This window comes from Gobio gobio (assembly GCF_949357685.1).
Source record: "Gobio gobio genome assembly, chromosome: 7".
NCBI lineage: Eukaryota > Metazoa > Chordata > Actinopteri > Cypriniformes > Gobionidae > Gobio > Gobio gobio.
In genome coordinates, this window is record NC_137103.1 from 40,719,263 (window position 1) to 40,740,575 (window position 21,313).

Sequence of the window (21,313 nt, forward strand, 5' to 3'; positions counted from 1 at the left end):
GCACAGAGTGGGGTGTACATGTTGCTGTCAGTGGGCAGCAAGGCCTCCTGCTCATCCCCGCCCCCAATGCAATGTTGACCAAAAAACCAGCATGAACATTCGCTCAACTTATTAGCACACACACTAAACTATAGCCCTTGACACACAGCTTTAGTCCGAAAAAACTCCCACACAGCACTTACTGAACGGGATAAAGAGGTACGTTGGGCCGCGATACTAATTTATCTGAGATAAACGCGGACAGAAATAAGAATGTTACAAGTGTGTGAGGTTATAAGCGTGTCAGTTTTCCCGCTTTCTGCGCGAGCTAACTGTTAGCATCTTAAGGGGAAACAGAGCTAGCTGGAGTGCTAACAGGACTGGCAATAACCCAGCCCTCTCACATCCGACAGACAGTAGGTAAAGATATCAGTATGTTTTATTATGGATAATTTAAAATATATCTGTTTTATCGATAGATACTGTTGACGTTTATAACTCGGTCGTAAAAAAACAGACGCGCGAGTTTTGGTAAAAGTTAGCGCGAGCTGCTCGCGTGAGAAGATATTCAGTTCAGCCAGGCGTGTCTCTCTGTCTTTCGTCAGCATAAGCTAATCAGCTAACAAAGAGGCCAGGTATACATACATATTCCATCCATGATCGTACCTGCCGTAGACATTATATTCCGCACGAACCGCCTAATTTAACACCGTGATGTTTCCGTTCGTTTCTTCAGTCGCACGGCTGTTTTCGGAAGTCTGTCAGCCGCCGTGACTTCGGCCAGGATTTCCGGCTGCTTTTACATCTGCCCTTCTCTTGTTTTGTTTCCGTTTCTTCCATTTCCGTTTTAACTTTCCAGAATCAAAAGTCTTGATGTGTAGCTACCATTGAAAGTTTCAGAAGTTTTAAAAAGTCGTCTTTTACCCCCAATTCTGCGGTTATATTACGAAACCCAAAAGCATTCCAACATGGCAACTGCGTTTGTATGGATTCGCGCGTCGTCTTCCCACCCAGTCGCTGGTGGAAATTATATTAATATAATATTGCGTTTAAATCTACACACTAAAATAATAAATGGATTGACCAAACGAATGGCATATTTAATAAATAAGTGCGTCTCTTGTGTTTAATAACAGTGCTAATGTAGGGAAAACGTCATGGTGGGCCTGTACTCTAGCAAAGCCTCGGCGTTGCGTGAGAGTTTATGAGACTTCAGAGACTTCTTTGACAGCCAGAGTGCGTCAATATTACCAGATTTAAATGTTTTATATAACATAACTGTTCATTAAAATGTCAGAAATAATTTAAAATAAACGTTTACATAATACGTATGAGGTAATTTGGTAACACTTTACAATAAGGTTTTATTTGTTACCTTTAGTTACTATAAATAAGCAATGATCAATACTTCTAAAGCATCTATTAATCTTAGTTAATGTTCAATGTTTGCTTATACATGTGTTAACTAACATGAACAAAAAGGAAAATAGTTATTTTATTAGTTACTTTAACAAAGACTAATAAACACTATAAAAAGTCTGTTTATTTTAGCTAATGCATTAAGTTTACAAATGAGGCCATATTGTAAAAAGTTACTGATAATGGCACACTTTCTTGTGATTAAATTAGTTGCAAAAATATTTTGTCATTATTGTTTTTTTTTTTTGCTTCATAGTTGGACAAGGAGTTGTAGGGATGTCAAAAAGTGAGACAGAGGAGATGATTGAAATTGAGATTGATGGACGTGAGAAACAGGAGTGTTTAGAGGAAGGGTAAGTGATTCTCATTATTATTTGATGTTTTGAGGAATCATCTCATTTTGAGCGACATGCTTCTTGTGTCTGTGAAATGATCTGTTTCATGTGACCAAATGTCAGGATTGAGGAGCAAACCATCACAGCAGCTGAACTGATTACTCAAGACATTGACATCAATGAGCCGATCGGTAACCTGAAGAAGTTACTGGAGCCCCGCCTTCAGGTCCCGCTGGACGGATATGACATTTGTCTGCAGGACATCCTAGTATGTGCTTCTGTATTAATGTAATCTTATTTGAGCGCACTCATTGTATTTATTGGCTGAGCTCTTCACTCCCTTTCTCTGCTTCATTTCTCATGTAGCTGCATCCCGATCACAGCCTGTTCGATCAAGGAGTGAAGACAGATGGCACAGTACAGCTCAGCGTGCAGATTGTCACGAAACAGGGTAACAGTTTACAATTATTTCGTATTGCTGTTGGACACATTTGAACTTGTCAACATGCCCTTCAGACAACTAAAAATATTTGGTTAGTTGACGTGTCCTGCTGTTTTAAACAGCACATTGCTAATTATTTTATAATTATGCATGCAGCTTTTATGAGCCCATATTGATTGAGAGACTGAGAAAAAGGTGATTAAAAGTAGTGGAAATCATGGAATGAAGTCACCAGTTACATAAGATGTAGAGTTTCATTTGTACATTCATTAAAGTAAAATACTAAGGTAAATCTTGATGAAACAATAATGCGACAACTACCCATTTACAGCAATAAAAAACAAACTTGACTTGCTTGTGGGTGTGTGGTCTGTTTTAGGTGAAGAGAAATTGAATATTCTGGAGATTGTGAAACCAGTGGAGACCGTAGAGGTGGTGATCGATCCTGACGCGGCTGCTGGCGAGGAAGCCCATCTGGTGGAGGACGGACATGTGATTTCAGTGGAGCGAGCCTCCATTCCTGATGAGACTTCAGAGCAGGTGACCCGCTGGGCGGCCGCATTGGAAGGCTACCGCAAGGAGCAGGTTCGACTGAACATTCCCTATGGTGAGTAGGTTGTTGATATTAATGTGTTTATGAGTTAAATGTATTTTTTTAAAGGATTTTGTAAAAGATTTAGGGTTGGTAAGGTTTTAAAAAATTTGTAAAGTCTCCTAAGGCTGGTTTGTGCTCACCACGTCCGTAAGCGCGGCAAAAATTAAACCACCACGGTGTGGGCAGTCGTTGGGGTTTAGTGGGCAAGACACCATTTCACGATGCTGGTGTGCATGGCATTTTTTGTAACTGTCCGTGTGCTCGGCTTCCAGAGATGCACGACTTTGAGGCAATTCTGGCCGAGCAGGTATGTCTGTACCGGCATCTTTAGGGCTCGAAATTACCTTTTTTACTTGATCGCACTGGTGCTTCCAACTTCAAAAAGTTAAAGGTGCCCTAGATTGAAAAATTTTATTAACCTTGGCATAGTTGAATAACAAGAGTTCAGGTCATGGAAATCACATATCGTGTTTCTCAAACACCATTGCTTCCTCCTTCAAATGTAAAAGACAGAAAAATAGGTGAATCTCAACATAACAACCAACTGTGACGCAACAGTCGGGATCATTGATATGTACGCCCCCAACATTTGTATATGCCAGCCCACCTTCAAGGCCAGGGTTAATTGCACAGCCGAATCATCGGAAGTTCTGCAGGTGAAGAAATAAGCGCAGGAGGATAGCAAAAATGACAGGTCATGGAAATAAATGTTATGTTCCAGGCTGTGCAGGGGATGTGAGGACTTTTCATACCGTTCCCACAGAACAAAATTGTCAACAGGCATGGTTGATGTTTATCTATAACCGGATACCGCAACAATTTAATTGAAAGTTGCTAGTTTGCTCGCCCCATTTCACCACGGACAGTTTTTCTAACCTGGGACTATATCAAGCAGGCTTTGCTCAGCATCTGATACTAAAGAAAGGGGCAATTCCAACTATATTCCTGCAAGCAGTAAGTAGTGATTTTATCCATTTCAGTACTCTACTGTCAAACCGTACTGTACAAACAACATATTTACTCGCTACCCAGTTCGCTGTTTAGAGTTTGTGATTGAAAGTGAAGAAGCTATCAGCTATGAGTTAACGTGTAAAGGATGGTTCACCCTGAAATGAAAATAAAGCCATCTTTTTTTTAATCACCCTGCTGTTGTTCCAATGCCCTATGTCCTTCTATCTTTTTCGCACCTCAAAAGCAGAACTGTAAAAAAAAAATAGTGCTGCACGCACTCCTTCATATAATGTCAGTGAATAGTGACCAGGCTAAAACATTACAAAAATGACACAAAAGTATCACGCAATGATACAGTGAGATGCGCAAAGTGTGCATGGAAAGTGTTCAGGAGGCATACTATAAGGTTTTGCAAGAAATTGTATTATTCAGTCAAAATACTGAGCTCGTCGTTCCTGTGAGTGCGTGTGAGCCGTCAGCAGGAGCTTATGCTTACTATAACTCGCACTGTTATCATGGTACCCAGGATAAGCACACACAGCATTTTGAGAAATCAGGCTCAATAGAAACAAAGTGACTCTCGTCTTTTCAATAAGGTATATGATAAGAAATAATACAATAATACTAATAATAGGTAAACCCATAGATATGTATACGTATACATATCTATGGGTAAACCTCCTGAAGTGAATGTTGTGTACCAGTTTTCATGACAACATTGCGTGAGTCGATGCTGACGCGCAGTGAAACAGGTTGTAAATGGACCGGTAAAACTTTAGGAAGACTGATAGACTCGATCTATCAGTGCTTAGATATACTTCAAGTACAACCTCGTTGTTGTACCATCTCAACAGCCAACACCCGGGGATCATTAGAGAGGCGGCCGCGGGGCCTGCGAGTACCTTCGCCCAGCCTACCACCCCCACGATGCTAGCGCAAAACACGTGCAGTGGTGCTAAAGCCGAATCTATAACTGCCTGTGTGCACGACAACGCAAAAAACATTGTGGCTGCTAATAGAGGCGTTGATTGGCATTCTGTGTCATGCTTTGCACATACGCTTCAGCTAGCTATAAATGATGGATTTTCTCTTTTTTTGAACCGCGTCATCTCCGCTGCTGCAAAGCTTGTGAGCCATTTCAACCACAGCTCAGTGGCAACGAAAGCGCTTGAAAGAAAACAACAACAAATGAAACTGCCACACCACAAACTAATACAGTCCTGTAAAACCAGGTGGAACAGCGTCTGTGACATGTTTGAGCGCCTATTAGAACAGCGGTGGGCAGTTACTGCGGTGCTGTCAGATCGCACTGTGACCGACTTTTACTGCTCTGTCCTTACCACTGCATGCGTTTTATTTCTATAAATGCATTTCCAATGTGGTCCAACCAGTTATTAAAGGTGTTAAAAACGAACTACCCTTTTTTTGTGTGTGTCTGTATCTCGGGGTTGCGGCGCGCAGAGTTTCAGTTAGAAAAAAAGGGTGCCGGTCAAAGTGACCGGCAGAGATTTCGTTTTCCAGACATTTTGATGATATGCCGGTCAACTATCGCCTCTTAATAAGTAAAGTTGAAGAAAACTGGAGGCAGGCTATGTAACTTAAAAAATGACATAATCAGGCCGCCGAATGCAACATGTTTATTAGCCTAACTTTCAAATAGACGGAAAAAACATTTTCTACTAGGCTATGGTTCGTTTCTTCATTCGGATCTATTTGCGATGCGATCCATTCCATTCTAAACAAACAAAGCAGTTTATGCTTCGTCCTTGTTTCATTATTAATTTAGATAATAATTCATAAATGCACGCATAATTATCAGTGAACTTTATAAATGTTGCAGATGTTTTACATGCATGCACAAACAAATGCCTTTCAACTTATGTGTGCAAAATTCAGCTTGAAATGTCTTTTAACAATTTAAAACGAAAAGAAATAGGCTACTCTCTGATTATGTAATCGATGATGTGCATTTCTCTCTATAGGCGCGTTCACTACGGAGATGGCGGTCGTCAACTTAATAAACTAAAAATAATAACCCCCCGATCACACAATGTCGTGGAATGTATACGCCAAAACTCATTTTGGCGTGCATATGATACGCTGTTTTTCGCGTGCATATGATACGCACTTTATGGCGTATATATGACACGCTCTCTTGGGTAGGTTTAGGGTAGTGGGGTGGGGGGTTCCTATGTATAATACGCCATAAAGTGCGTATCATATACATTCCACGACATTACACACTCGTACTATTTATACGCATTTTTCGTGAGATCCGGCTGGGTTAACCGAGTATTAACCGCTAAGGGCCTCGGTTAACGGTTAATGAAAAACTTGAAAACGTGCAGCCCTAGTACAAAGTCTCATGCCATTTGGAAAAAAGGGATTTTTTTTATTTTTATTTGAGCAAACGTTCTTTGGGGTCAGAAAAGACCCTGAATTAAATAAGAAATTAATTTGTATACATTTATTATAAATGATAAATTTACCATAATTATATTCAATTCTGTAAATGCTGCAATGTATTGTCATTGTCGGATCATTGCATTTTTACACCTGTCTGTAGCAGAGTATAGCCATCTGATGAGCTTTGTGTGTCTCTATGTCAGACCCTGTGCAGTGGACAGCAGATCAGGTGATCCACTGGGCAGTTTGGGTTATGAAGGAGTTTGGCATTGAGGAAATGGAGGTGGGTGGCATTCACATCCCCGGCCGCCAGCTCTGTGCTTTCAGCCAGGACGAGTTCCTCCAGAGAGTGCCCAGCGGAGAGATCCTGTGGAGCCACCTGGAGCTTCTACGCAAGTGTAAGTTTCACAAAAGAGGAAAGGGTGTGTGTGGTGTGTATTTTCAGATGCAACCCTCTCAGATGCAATCACAATATTTTTAGCCAATTTTCAATCTTTGTAATGGTCTGTGCAGATGTACTTGCAAGTCAGGATCAGGGTCAGGAAGCAACAGTCACCATTGATCAACGTGAGTATCAATGGATCCTGAATCCTCAACAAAAGCACTTTTCGAGTACCTTCTTGAATAACACACTTTATATAACCTGCACATGACTTGCTTAAAGGGCAGTTTTGTGTCTCCAGGCAACACTTAAGCTTTTCAATGAAAGGAGCATGTGTTGGTCTTCTGGGTAACAGTTTCTTGATATTCTCCAGCTGTGCAGATCATTCCTGCCCCAGTGCAGCAGACAACACCCACAGCCATTAAGGTGATGAAGCACAACAAAACCCCCCGAGCCCCCCGGATCTCAGGAGAGGAGCGCAGCTCTCCTGGCAACCGCACAGGTACATACAAACACTATGTAAAAGCTCAGCTTTATCAACATTATTATGTTTATTTTAAATAAATTAAGTGGTGTAAATGTTGGTTTTATAAATACATACAAATGTTCAGTATAGTACATTAATATATGAAATATTACACAATATTATCTAAAATATTGATGATTACATGATCTAATCTTTGAAATGCCATCTATATAATGGTGACTACAGCTCAAAGTTTGAGGTCAGTATAATAATAAAAAAAGTAATACTTATATTTAGCATTAAATCGGTCGAAAGTCACCGTTTTTTTACATTGTCACATTGAATTTACATTGAAAGACTTTTAGATTGTTATAAAAAAAATCGATTTCAAAGAAATGCTGTTCTTTTAAACTTTTTATTCAAAAAATGTATTATGGTTTCCATCTTAGATTTTAAACTGATTGTTTTCTAATTATATATATATTTATATAAACCGCTTTAAACGGCTCCCGATTGAGTTTCGCACACAGCCGCACACGCACACACCAGCGCAGGCAATTGAACATAATAAGGAACATGTTTATTTTTTCACGTTTAGAACAGGAACAATTAGAACAGAAATGGAATGATATCTGGAAAAAAAAGTGCTGGCAAAACGAAATATAGACTAGGCCATGGTTTACATCCCAGTCATATTTTTTCCTGAGAGAGCAGATCAGATCACGACTGAGAGATCTGAAGATGGAACAGCATAAACAAAGACAAACAAACACATTTTTATTTATCGGTATTGATCAGTAATATAGCCTATATTTATTTGTTCATGTTTATTTTATTTCCCATATTTTTACTTTCAGATTACAGTCGTCGTCATCAAACAATCACTTAAACTATAACGACTTTCGCGCACACCCGCCCATATAATATAATATATTATTTATATTTATAGTATTTATATTTTTATATTACATATTTTTACAAATTCAGGCTATAATTTACATTTACAATTTACATCTCGTGTGTGCTTTTGTCTCAGTGGTTAATGAAGACTATTTAAGGAAGGCTCAAGGCTATTTAATTTAACAAAGTGTAGTCACTCGCTGCTCACACTACCGTGATTTTATATTATGCTACGTTTATTATTTATATTTATTTTTTATATTTTATAACATTTACATAGCCTATTTATATTATTTTACATATCTCGTGTGGTGTGCGCTTGTCTCAGTGGTTCAAGGCTATTTAACGAATACTTTTTAATTTAACAAGGCTATTTAGGCTTATGATTTTATATATATATATATATATATATATATATATATATATATATATATATATATATATATATATATATATATATATATATATATATATATATATATATATATATATGCATGTTATTTATATTACATAAATAATTTTTACATATTATATAATTATTTAGATTTATGTTATTTATATTACATAAATAATTTTTACATACTATATCATTATATTATATTAGGCCTATTTTTACATATTTATATTAATTTATATATAGGCTATATGCCTATCTTGTGTGCGCTTTTGTCTCAGTGGTGCTATTTAACGAAGGCTATTTAATTTAACAAAGTGTCGCTGCTCACACTACCGTGATTGGATATTACTTATTATTTATATTTATATTACATATTTTTACATATTCATATTAATTTATATATCTCGTGTGCGCTTTTGTCTCAGTGGTTCAAATATTTAACGAAGGCTATTTAATTTAACCAAGTGTCGCACACTACTGTGCTTGTAAGCCTGCCAGACGGATATCTTTTTCGATAGCCTTTTAATGAAATTGGAATTTCAGAATCACATAGCCTACTTATATTTAATTGCCTACTATAGATTATTTATTGATTATATTGAATGAAATTTCGCATGCCCAGCTTATTTGTAGTCAATCTTTCCCAAACAGAGTTGGAAGACAGTTAAAACTTACCAGTACTAAGGAGGGCTGAGGCAGGTCCAGCTCAGTTTGTTCTTTCTGAAGCCGTGGGTTTTTTTTTGCCAGCTATGGGAGAAATCGGTCACCAGCGTTCGACCGGGCGGTGCGTTCTTTTTTCTGCTTTCATGACTTCTATCTACCGACCCGCTATTGTCGGCTGCGCAACCATTTGAGAGAATTGTGTTAAGCACGTGCAATTAAAAACCTGCTTATGCGCCTGTATTTTATATTTAGTAAAATTTAATTCAAATTATAGGCTACAAGACATTACACGGATACAAATGGAATGTTATAATGGAAAATTGCGCTCCCCAACTCGAGAAAGGTCGGATTTGCTCCATCTTTTGATTCAGTTTTGTTTAGAAAACCTTGAATCCATATAAGACACGCACGTCATTAGACACAATCCATGTCATTAGAATCAATGAATCCATGTAATTAGACACAACGTGCACACATGTGCAGGCCAATGTTTTTGTTTTTGTTTTGTTTTTTTGCGGTGATGGCGGTGACGATCTCAGACCCGCGGTAGGCGTCACGTGACCGCGGTATTGCGGTAATGCGGTAACCGTCCCAGCCCTATCGAACACTGCTCAACCAATCATAATCAAGGACCGGAACTATCCATTTTATAATTTTTCCCCTTTTTCTGGAATACCAAATGTAACATCCTGTGGTACATGTTCAAATAAACAATTAAATAGGAGCCATTCCTTAAATTCTAAATTGGCCCAACCCTCATACCAAGAAAAATACCATGCACCACTCTAATGAATGATTGTCAAGTTGTTATTATTAATTATTGTGTTGTGTGATCCTCTCAGGTAATAATGGTCAGATTCAGCTGTGGCAGTTTCTCCTGGAGCTGCTGACGGATAAGGACTCTCGGGACTGCATTTCCTGGGTGGGAGAGGAAGGCGAGTTCAAACTCAATCAGCCTGAGCTGGTAGCTCAGAAATGGGGCCAGCGCAAGAACAAGCCCACCATGAACTATGAGAAATTGAGCAGAGCTCTCAGGTGCATATCATTTTTTTTCTTTCTAGTTTAGGTGCTTTTGGAGAGATGCAACTAGTAATCAACAATATATTTTTTTTAATTGTTTTAGATAATACTTACACAAGAACATTATCCATCAATCTTGTCTCCTCTTTACAGGTACTACTATGATGGAGACATGATCAGCAAAGTGCAGGGAAAGCGCTTTGTCTACAAGTTTGTGTGCGACCTGAGGACTCTGATTGGATACAGCGCTGCAGAGCTCAACAACCTGGTGACGGAGTGTGAACAGAAGAAACTCGCCCGAGTGCAGCTCCACGGCCTCGGCCAGTCCGTCAACACAGTCACGCTGGCCACCGCCACAGGGCAGCCCGTCACCACAGTCACTCTGGCTGCAGCAGCTTTAGAGAAAGACAGTTGAGGAAGGAGCGGCTTGCCAATCAGGAGACAAGTTTAAGATGGGAGGAAACCGGGTTAAACATTTGACTTTGGGCAGGGAGGGAGACAGCGGGTTTGTAAGCAGATGTGCGCTTTGTTACGAGTGTGTATGTGTGTTTGGGTGTCCTTAAAATGTTTAGAGAGCGAATGTGTGTGTTTGTGAGAGACAAGATGATCATGTATGAGCTTTCAGTTTTTGTATGCTTGTTCTCTGACTGCAGGGTAGCATTGGCTATATTTCCATTGTATATACTCTATGTTTTTGATAGCCATGTGGGCAGTGTATTTTGATATTTTCCATTTGTAAAGGATCTTTCTTTTTTATTTTTGAGTGTCCAATTGCCTCAAGGCGAGGTACTTTTTACTGTCCACCAGAGGGCAATAAAGAGACCGTTGGTTTTTGAATCGCTCGAGTCTTGCATAATGCAGCAGAAAATAAAACACACCCCTTTTTTCTTGTCTTGTGCACCAAACACCACATTACAAGGAGCTTATATGTACATTCAAAACTTTATTCATGGGTTACAGTGTTGTAGAAAGCTTTTCCCCTTCTAAGCCAATGATTTGAACAGATACTGAAGGAATGTCACAGAGAGAGCGTTCTCTGCTCCCCACTGACCACACTCGCCTCAGAGTATCCACAAATCAGCACAACACCAGATTGAGAGCTAAGGTTATTCTATACAGGAACATAATGAGCAGTGTACACTGTGACATAACTGCACAATGTTTGAATCGTTTAATGGCAGTCTCATATAATGCATTTTACAACAGTTCACAATTACCTTCAACATGGCACTTTCAAAATAACTTGAAAGGACTTTTCAAAAGACCCCATAGCATGAACTCATTACATATTTCATTATCGACCCGTCCGTTCCTACCTGCTCTGGCCTATAAGGTGCTATGACATACTTCAGTGAAACAATAAAAGAAGGGAGGTGAAGTGTTTCTGTCCCAACACGTGTTCGTGAATATCACAGACACTGGGGGAGTACAAAGAGGGGAGAGTGGGACAAAAATCACACGATCAAAAAAATGGTGGCTATTTCTGAAGCAAATTCCCACCACTCCATACCTCCTTTCCCTAATCCTGGCCCCATAAACCCCAAATCCCGACATGGATTAAAACTTAATGAGGCAAAAAGATTGCAGACCCTTACAAAAAATGCAGAGTGCGTAGAACGTTAACGAACCAAAACGTGGGCTAATATTACACTTCATAATACAATACATACATCTTTTTCCAGCCCCATGCAACCATTTAAGTGTGCGTGGCATGGTCCAAAAGAAAGAAAAAGCACACTTCAATTAAAGCATGTCCCTGTGACAATGTAGCCAAGCAGATTTTTTTTCTCTCACTTATTTAAAATGTGATCACAAGAAGACAATAAAATGTACAATCCAGCTAAAATCTCTACATGAGAGAGAGGTCAAAGTCTGTGTTTGGATCCAGAAACCGTCTCTCTGTTAAAATTTCCATGCACTACATATAGATACAGCTAGCTTCTGCCTTATTTCAATACATATTACACATAAAATAAAAACATTCATTTCTTATCTCTGTTTTTTTTTTTTTTTTTACGTTTTCCTTTATTTATTTTTTTAAATGTATTTTTATGTTTGTTTTTTACAGAAAAAGAAAACCTGAATGGAAAGTTTATTGATGAGTACATTATTCTGCATCTGGTTTGCGGTTAGAGCCTCATGTAGCCAAACAGCACCGCATCATCTGAGTGCCAAGAAAAAAGGAAGGAGGGAGAAAGAGGAAGGAAACGTGCAAACAAAAGCAGAGACGTAAGTGCTTAAAGAAATTTCTGGAGGGGAACAAAAATGGTCGAGTGAGAGAGAGAAAAAAAAACATGGTTAAGTTAGAAGGAAGGCATGCATGGGTAAAGAGAAACAGAGCAGAAGACGCTTCATTCACCACACTGTGCTGTGACGGACAAGCATGTGAGCGCACAGATGGACCATCGTACTGACAGATGGCTGAATGGGCAGCAATGATACATTACTTTTCAGTGCAAACCGATTGAGCGTTCATTCAATTGGATGAAATGGTCAGGTGATGGAAGCCACTCTCATCTCCATGGTGACAGAGCTGATCAATAGTGTGTATGAGGGATCAGTCTGCATTCTCTGTCCTGATGCAGTGAGGTGATGGTGCTGATGGTGTTGGTGAGCGGGAGTGCGGGGATCTGAAGCGGTTCTTTAGTTCTGCATCTGCTCGAAGAACTTGTAGGTGGGGTTCTCATAGCCGTTCTGCTGCATCTTAGTAAGATGGCGTTCCTCAGGAGTCACCGCTGCGTCAACCTGATAAAAAAAAAAAAAAAATGGTGGTCATTAAATGCGTTTTTATTCCCTTCTAATTTCCAGCAGTGTTATTCTAGTATTTTTATTTACTATTAAAGTATTTATTAATATTATGAACTAACCTTTCAGTTTTGTATTTACATTTTATTTTTAGTAATTTTATGTGCTTCAGCCATTTTAAGGCTTGATAACTACAAGCACAGAACAGTTTGATCGCTGTAGTAAGGATGATCTGTTCAAAATCGCTGATTTCTTTAACATTTGTTTTTTCTTAGTTTATGATTTTTCACTTCATATTTATATTTCATTTAGTTTCAGGTTTATTTCATAGTTGGGTTAAATATTATAGCTGTGAATGAGAGAATACATTAAATATTTGTTTGTGTGCCCATTTGCTCAAATAGCAAAAGAAAAACGCCACAATAGTGATTTCACAACTTTCAAAAAGAGGGAAAAAATAGGGTGAGATTGATAACGGCAGTGAAAAGAGAGAAATATGTACATTTTTACCATCACTCCCATAGACGCTGTATTATAAACACACGTCACAGTAGTGGTAACTTGTTTTTTGTAATTTGATGCAAAAGTAATAAAATACAAAGTATTAGTGTTATAAATGTACATATATTTAAAAGAAAATGAAAATACAAAAAACGTTGCAGGATTTATGATATTGATGACTGTTAAAACGTGTCTGTGTAAAGGGTCTATTAGTAAAAAATATTTTTAATAGTTTTATGCACTTTGACTGATGAACTTCCACAACCTTTTTCCAGTTCTTCATGATTAGTGGATAATAGGGGTGTGACGATACACAGCTCACAAGACGATATATGATATTGGTTTCACAAGACGAGACGATATTTTAACACCATCTTTAAAAAACCTTCAATGACTCTTTTATTCCACCGAAAACCACAAAATGCAAACCAATGCAGGTGCATTTTGTAATGTTTTAACTAATCTTGGGTTGTAACTTACAATTATTTTGGTAATCGAGTGATCGGTTTATTATTTTTGACGATCACTCAATTCCTCGTAAAAAAAATTAAACAAGACAACAAATTTGTACTAGATGTGTGATATTAATATGGAAAAAAAGAAATACTGAGAACCCCAAGTAGATTTACACAAACTGAGAAAGTCAAAAAGCGTTTGTGCCCCACTCTTCCCTATATTCTAACGATGAAGCAATAATAATTGGTCCAAATCAAGTATCAAAAGCAGGTAAATTATATGGTTTTATTGATCAACACTGTTAAAATGCAAAATGTACATAATGATCAACTTACTAATGATCATAATGATCAAGAGGGCACCAACGGTCTGGTGATTGTTGTTGTTACACTTTACAGCATGATCAAATCTGATTATTCTTTAATATTTGGCTATTTCTTTATAGTAGAAATGCTACAGACACTGTCATTTCTCGAACAAGAACATGTGGACATTAAAAAATGCAATTTCAGAGTGAGAGATTAAACTTTTATTTTGAAATCGCGATGAATGTCCCCCTGCGTTGGCAAAGGTTTATAAATGATTTACATTACAAATCTGGTGAAATGGCATACACTGCATTCCCAGATGAACGTTATGATTAATCCAAACTCACAGGATATGCAAAGATGGAGTTTAGTTGCTGCATGTAAATGAAAACAGTGGAACACTTCGCTGTGAAATACAAAACACGTTAGACTTTATATGTGCTCCCAAATGCACTTTATTGGAAACCCAAACAAACAGCACATGCAGAGACTGAGTTTGAACGGAGCCGCTTTGAGATACTGGAAGAAACAAATAACCTGCACGCATTTAAATAATTAAAGCACTGAGCTTCAATCTGAAACCCGCAGTGCATATATTTATTATACTTTAACGGTCTGCCAGGAAGATGCTGTGATCCCAAACCCCCTCATGGAAGAAGAACGCCATCTTGTTTACAACTGTGACAATGAGCGCTTATCAGGATCAACTACATGCTCAATTTTTAAAAGTATGTGAAGTATTTAAAGTTTGTGGCATACTCTTTAAAATATGTCCAAGAGTTTTTCACACAGGTCTGTTATTGTAGGGACATTGATGTTCTATTTTCATGCCCCTAAACATGAGGCGGTACAAAGTGAATTGTGATTTGTTGCTTTACATGTCAGTCAGACGGCCTCTGGGCGGTCCTTGGCCAAAGAAAGCTGCTATGGTGTCCAGACCTTCTGCCGTCAGTCTGAAGGTCTGGCTATGTGAGACTATATAAGCAGTAACTAAGCCTACCTTCCTCCGATGACATTTCTCCAGCATCCCTCCTCCTCCCCTTTTCCATTTTTAGGCCTACATTTGTCATCCTATGTATTACTCAGGGGGAAATCTGAGTAATACATAGGATCACAAATGTAGGCCTAAACCCGTAGAAGAGGAGGAGGAGGGATGCTGGAAAAATGTCATTGGAGGAAGGTAGGATAGGCTACCTAATCCCAGGTTCAGACTACAACACATTTTTGTCTTCCCCCCCAAAAAAACGAAAGAAAACCTGACCCATTTTCCACTCTGATTATATGAACAAGTGAACACTCTGAAATAGCAATTTCTAGGTAATTAAATATTTTAGCACAAGCAACAAAAATTGCTTTTTTGATTGATGTTTCTCACCTCAATAACTCCATGGTGAATGGATGTGTACTGCTTCTTCCTTAGCATAACAAGGGTGATTACGATGACAGTAGCAATGACAACTCCACCAACCATCAGCCCAATGATCGCCCCCTTATTAGAGCCCATGTCTTCTGCAAGGAACATCTGATTCGACACAAACACATGAGTTACTTTTTGCACGTGAAATATTAAATACATATAGATATTTGGTCAGTATGTATGTATGTCTAGAGAAATATTTCTGTAAATTGTTGTACCAGTCTCTTGTCACGAACATCATAACCAGCGTTGTGTCTCTCTTCAATATCCAGCCGAACCTTTGGAATCTCTTAAAAGTACACACATATGAACATATTTATGAGATATGTGATATTCAAGTCAAGTCCCCTTTATTTTTATATAGCCTTTTATACAGTACACATTGTTTCAAAGCAGCTTTACAGTGATAAACAGGAAAATAACGATTCATAATTCAAATTCTGCTGTAAAGCAGCTCTAAAAAGTGCCGTTATATGAACTGAACATGTTGATTCAGTTCAGTTCAATAATTAACAGAACAACTAAACAAAGCAGTTTCTGAAAATAACAAGTATACACTTACCGGGTCTTGTAGGCAGACCCCTATCTGGAATTGGACGGGCATCTACGGGTTCAACTGAACACAAAAAAAAGCAGCTCAGTCTCTTTTAAATCCAGTATTTTTTTTTTTGTGATTCTATTTTTATTGAACATTTTGTATATAACTATTTACAACAAAGCCCAAGATCGCCCATAACCGTAAAACTAAATATAAATACATAAAATAAAATGACAGGAAACTAAAATAAAATTGACAGGAAACTAAAATAAAATTGACAACAATTTAGAAGGATCTCAAATATTTCTTGATAGACTCAATAAGGTCCAACCAAAATTGTATTGTCTTTCTATTGGCTCCGAGCACTTTAGCTGTGGTACACTCCAGAAGGGCAATGTCCAGTAGATATGACATCCAGATAGACATAGCTGGGGTAGTTGGTTCCAACCACAGTTTTAGGATAACCTTTTTAGCAGCAGTAAGGACAACGGACAAAGTCTTGCTTTGATTAACAGACAGTGACAACGATGAATCATCCAGCAAAAGGAAAATCAGACGGTCCTTTTGGATCGGAATCTTCAGAATTAAATCCAGTATTTTTTGATTATTTATACTACTGTTGAAAAGTTTTTGATTGGTAAGATTTTTAAAAATGTTTTTAAAGAACCAAGGCTGCATTTAAAAAAAAAAAATACAGTAAAAACAGTAATATTATGACATATTATTACAATTTCAAATAACTGTTTTCTATTTTAATATATATATATATATATATATATATATATATATATATATATATATATATATATATATATATATATATATATATATATATATATATATATATATATATATATATATATATATATATATATATATATATATATATATATATATATAAATAAAAAAAAATGTTTTTCCTGTGACAAAAAAGCTGAATTTTCAGCATCATTACCCCAGTCTTCAGTGTCACATGATCCTTCAGAAATCATTCTAATATATGTTTTTTATTATTATCAATATTGGACATGGTTGTGCAGCTTAATACTGTTTTTGTCGAAACCATGATACTTTGTTAAAAAATAAATAAATAAAAAATCCTACTGACCCCAAACTTTTGAACAGCAGTGTATAGTTGTTTATGATTGGTTACCCAACATCTGTTTATAATCATCATAAAAATGGGCCTTTTAAAGTTTTGCGGTTCAGTTCCGTCATTAAATGTGCCAATGTTTACCATGGTTGTCAGTGTTAGCCTGGTTGAAGCTTTCGGGGTGGATGAAGCCCAGGCCGTCCTGCTCTGGTGGCAGGACGTCCAGAGGGGTGGTGCTGTCAGGCAGGTCTGGCATCAGGGCGTCGTTCCCGTAGCTAACCCTCATCTTACTCTGGAGAGATGACAGCTGTTGGGTGACTTCCGCCTGATCATGCTGAACCAGCAGTGCTGAGAAAGTTTCAGTAGAGCCCAGTTTGAAACTTGTTCATTAAATGATACGACAGTGAACTCAACACTAAATAAAGCACTTCACACTCACCCACTTGGTCCTGGATTTCAGCAGCCACTTGTGGCACCTTGTAGAGGTACGCCAAGGACTGGTTCATGCGTTCCTCAATAACACGCAGGTGGGTCATCACCTAGGAGCACAAAGGGTTAAACTGAAGTTTGAAGTGTCTACACGTTTTATATCTAAAGTAGGAAAGAACAACTTGACATAAGCTTACAAATGGTCGAATCTGGGACGCCTTCTTCGGATCCACCTCCCGCACATGCTCAAAGTGTTTGAGAGTGTGCTGCCTGTCTTTCTGCTCCGCTCGTATGTACTTCTTCAACAGATTGAAAACCTGCCGAGGCTGTACGAGAAGGGACACCGGAGAAAACAGGTTATTCTTGTATAGCCGTTGTCATTTATACTGTACTCAGATATTAGATTAAAAGAAACTGGCAAAGAAATTATACATATTACTATGGTAAACACATGGTTGTGTGCATATACCCGAGGCTGGTCAGACTGAAGGGTGCTGAGGTAGCTTTCCAGAGCCTGACGGCGACGGTCGTTCAGCAGAGCTTCCACTCGTGCCATGTGGGTTTCTACCAGCTGCTGTCTCTCCCCAGCCGCTTCTTTCTCCAACGCCTCCACCTTCTCCTGGAAGCGCTATAAAAAACACAGATAAACATAAAGCCAGAAGCTGTTTATTAAGCCTGAAGAATAAAATACTGTCTTTCAATCCCCTTGAAAATGGCCTCTCCACTTTAATGGGAAGTGTATGCTGTACCACTTAATCTAAATGCACTTGGACCGCAACCCTGCTAAGTGCTTTTATATAACAGGTTCACAAACCGCTACATTATATTAATAATAAACTATGTTTACTTTCTGCCATTCACTGCTTATGAATCATCAGCCAACATATCTCATTCACATTTATTAAGGTTACCTGAATGATGGTCTTCTTATCAGCACGAGGAAGATTCTTTGCCTGTCTCTCTGCCTCCTCCCATTCTCTCATTACCTGACGAGAGATAAAGATGGAAAGACTCAATTCTCAACACTTATTAACCAAAAAATGTTTTTGGACATGTACAATCGTAAAATATAAATAATTTGTGTTATAGAATATTATAATATAACATATAAAATGTTATATATTCATTTATAAATATTTATATAAATAAATATATTAATAATAATAATACATATTAATAATTGCTCCTAATTAAAAACTAAACTATTTACTAAATTTTTCTTAGATAAAAACCATTAATGCAAAAAAAAAACGTAACGTAAAACGTAAAATAAAAGGTATAACAGCTTGTCTTGCCTCATGCGCCGTTTTTTTCCTCCTCCGTTTCCCTTAAATAAGCAAGGAGTAAGCACCTTTGGCGATAGAAATGATTGTAAATGAGCATAAGCCCCTTATGGTCCACCATGCCTTGTTTACATCTAGATACCACAATGCCTTGCTCTCAGGCAGTTTGGCATGACTTTGCCTGGAACGCTACAAAGTCGTGAGTTGTGGTTTGAAGTCGTAACTTACGGGCTCAAAAACCTGCCTGGAACACAGCATAAGCTCTATGTTTCCTTCTGTTCATGTTGCGTGTTACAGATCCTTTTCCTCTTCATTATTGCAACCATTTTGTTACAACGTTTGGATGAAATTATAGTTCCTATGATTTCGTTTTTTTTTTAAATCACGCTTTTAAGTTATACACAGACATCGACACACACACACACGCACGCACGCACGCACGCACGCACGCACACACACACACACACACACACACACACACACACACACACACACACACACACACACACACACACACACACACACACACACATATATTTCTATAAAAAAAGATCAACTGTTTTTAGAACTGTTGCCCAGCCCTACTAGCACCACATTGTTTTTGTAAAAGAACCCGCCCCAGTGCTATAACTGCACTATACCACTCTACTCAGGATCCCACCTCTGACATTTTCTCTCTGTGTTTGGCCTCCAGGCTCTCCTTTGCTTTCTGGAAGCGGGTGTGCTCATTCGTATCTCCTGGAGCTTCCAGGTAACGATCCACAGCATCAGCAGGGCTCGGAGCCATGGTTGGCACTAGAGAGAGTGAGAAGTCTTGTTCAGTGAGTGTCAAAAAAAAAACAGATAAAAGTGAGCCAGAGAATCTTCCTTACGGCAAAAAGAGTAAAGACTCCTGCGAAAGAACAGCTAGTTCAGATGCAGGTTAAAATTGGTTAGCAAAGACAGAAACATTTGTGTGAGATTACTACTGCCAAAGGTTGCTATACTGCATGTTTAAGGTGCGCTCAGAGAGTTTTCATGCAGGAAAATCATCCAGTAGATCTGTGTATATACAGTGACGCCAAAAAGTGTTGACACTTTTAAATGAATGTCACTGCATTAAGTAGCATATGCACACAAATTATGCTAGACTTTGTAATATTGTGCATCAATTAATAATGCAAAATAAGACCAGGAATTAAAAAAAGCTATTAAAAGAGTAAACAGTTTCATAAACACATGAAGACATGTTTCACTAAGTATACAATACTTTTGTCTTAACCAGTTTGTCTATTGTTTTAGCATTTTAAACCTAACAAATGCCCTTTTGTGTTTTTTAAAATCACATTTCATTGATCATTTGTAATGCAGTGACATTTTTAATTGTGGAAAAAGTGTCTATATACTTTTGTGCCGCTGTACGTGTGTGGGGGTGTGAGAGCTGTATTTCTAAGTGTGTGTTCTGCAGCAGCTCCTGTGAAGCTGCTGTGACACTTTCTGACAGCGAGCATGCGGGAACAGCCAGACTGGCTGTGAGGAATATGCCCTGTCAGAATGAGGGCTGCTCCGCTGTCAGTTTCCCACAGAGTCCAGCACTGTGCTTAACCGTGCGGAAACCGCACACTGAACCACTGCCGCAGACTGGTCTGACCAGAGGCTGACTGCAGCTCCAATACTGGCCCACACACAGAGATAAACACAAACGGAGAGAGAGAATGGGGGAGGTACATACAGAAGTGCAGTGTTCAGCAGGTTAAGAAATACACTCACTGACATGCAGGTGCTCTAAAAACAGACAAAACAAATATGCCAGCATCTACTCTATATATAAAACACTGTAGTACAGTATGGAAAACGTTGCCCATCATAAAGAATGATTAATTTAATAAATAAATACATTCTCCTAAGACCTAAAAAAAACAACATTTTTGGAACATTAGAATTCAATTTTAACTGAGAATAAACTAAATAATAAAATCTGTCTCTTACTACTACTATTTTTGAGTTGATAACTTGCAGTTCAGTAATTAAGTCAGATCTAATTCAGCAAACGCTCAGTTCATTCAGTAGACAATTTGTTAGGTTAATCCAGACTCATGAGTTTTTGAACAATTCATTAAACAAACGGGCTCTTTAGATTCACTTGTGCATGAATCAAACTACACTGGTTGTGCTGTGTTTGTTTTTGCATTCAGCTAGCAAAGACAATACAATAAAAAGACATCGGGCCAGATTTATTAACAGCTTGCACCATTGCAAACCCTCTTTGGGCGTTAAAAAACTACTGTCAGGATTTACTAAAGATACGTAGTGAAAAATTAGTGCTGAAAAGGTGTGGATACTGTTATTTTTGCGAATTACCTTATCGCATATGAATTTATAGGAGTTTAACGGGATTTGCTAAGGTTTGCGCTAGTCAATGTACTGGTATTTACGCCATTGTTTACCGCCCAAAAAAAGCATGTCTTAAACCAGATGCTGATTTGCGGTGTTCTTGGTAGATTTTATTGGTCATTATGGAAATAGCCAGCGGTGTCTGTGTTCTTTAATTTGCTCGTCATCAATAGATCACACGCAGAACTTTCCACTCCAATCGCTGCTTTTATTTT

General features: G+C 38.2%; 2 protein-coding genes across 8 annotated transcripts in view; one reads left to right on the forward strand and one right to left on the reverse strand.

The window, feature by feature from the left end:
* Window positions 1-10,903, forward strand: gabpa (GA binding protein transcription factor subunit alpha). Of its 6 annotated transcripts, XM_079822339.1 has the most exons (11): window positions 769-999; window positions 1,116-1,215; window positions 1,655-1,751; window positions 1,857-2,001; window positions 2,100-2,184; window positions 2,555-2,782; window positions 6,331-6,525; window positions 6,641-6,694; window positions 6,883-7,011; window positions 9,778-9,970; window positions 10,109-10,903. In XM_079822339.1, exons 3-11 carry the CDS (start codon window positions 1,675-1,677, stop codon window positions 10,368-10,370), a joined length of 1,368 nt encoding a protein of 455 aa, XP_079678465.1. In that variant the 5' UTR covers window positions 769-999; window positions 1,116-1,215; window positions 1,655-1,674; the 3' UTR covers window positions 10,371-10,903. The 6 variants fall into 6 exon arrangements, with proteins under 6 accessions (XP_079678462.1, XP_079678464.1, XP_079678467.1 ...); XM_079822336.1 differs by lacking the exons at window positions 769-999; window positions 1,116-1,215 and adding an exon at window positions 1-198; XM_079822338.1 differs by lacking the exons at window positions 769-999; window positions 1,116-1,215 and adding an exon at window positions 96-399.
* appb (amyloid beta (A4) precursor protein b) overlaps window positions 10,881-21,313 on the reverse strand; it is a 21,427-nt gene continuing 10,994 nt past the window's right edge. For both annotated transcript variants that reach the window (XM_079822335.1, XM_079822334.1), the window contains 10 exons: window positions 19,387-19,520; window positions 18,354-18,428; window positions 17,912-18,070; window positions 17,640-17,768; window positions 17,453-17,552; window positions 17,158-17,361; window positions 15,945-15,998; window positions 15,601-15,671; window positions 15,341-15,487; window positions 10,881-12,700 (listed from right to left, as the gene is read on the reverse strand). In XM_079822335.1, the coding sequence (XP_079678461.1) occupies window positions 12,599-12,700; window positions 15,341-15,487; window positions 15,601-15,671; window positions 15,945-15,998; window positions 17,158-17,361; window positions 17,453-17,552; window positions 17,640-17,768; window positions 17,912-18,070; window positions 18,354-18,428; window positions 19,387-19,520 (1,175 nt within the window). In that variant the 3' untranslated portion in view covers window positions 10,881-12,598. The remainder of the gene's footprint in view (window positions 12,701-15,340; window positions 15,488-15,600; window positions 15,672-15,944; window positions 15,999-17,157; window positions 17,362-17,452; window positions 17,553-17,639; window positions 17,769-17,911; window positions 18,071-18,353; window positions 18,429-19,386; window positions 19,521-21,313) is intronic.

Bases quoted from the DNA above. Each gene is read 5' to 3' on its own strand.
- gabpa (XM_079822336.1), top strand. From the start codon at position 1,675: ATGTCAAAAAGTGAGACAGAGGAGATGATTGAAATTGAGATTGATGGA. The intron at 6,695-6,882 runs GTGAGTATCAAT...GATATTCTCCAG, and splicing joins AACAGTCACCATTGATCAAC to CTGTGCAGATCATTCCTGCC. The intron at 9,971-10,108 runs GTGCATATCATT...TCCTCTTTACAG, and splicing joins AAATTGAGCAGAGCTCTCAG to GTACTACTATGATGGAGACA.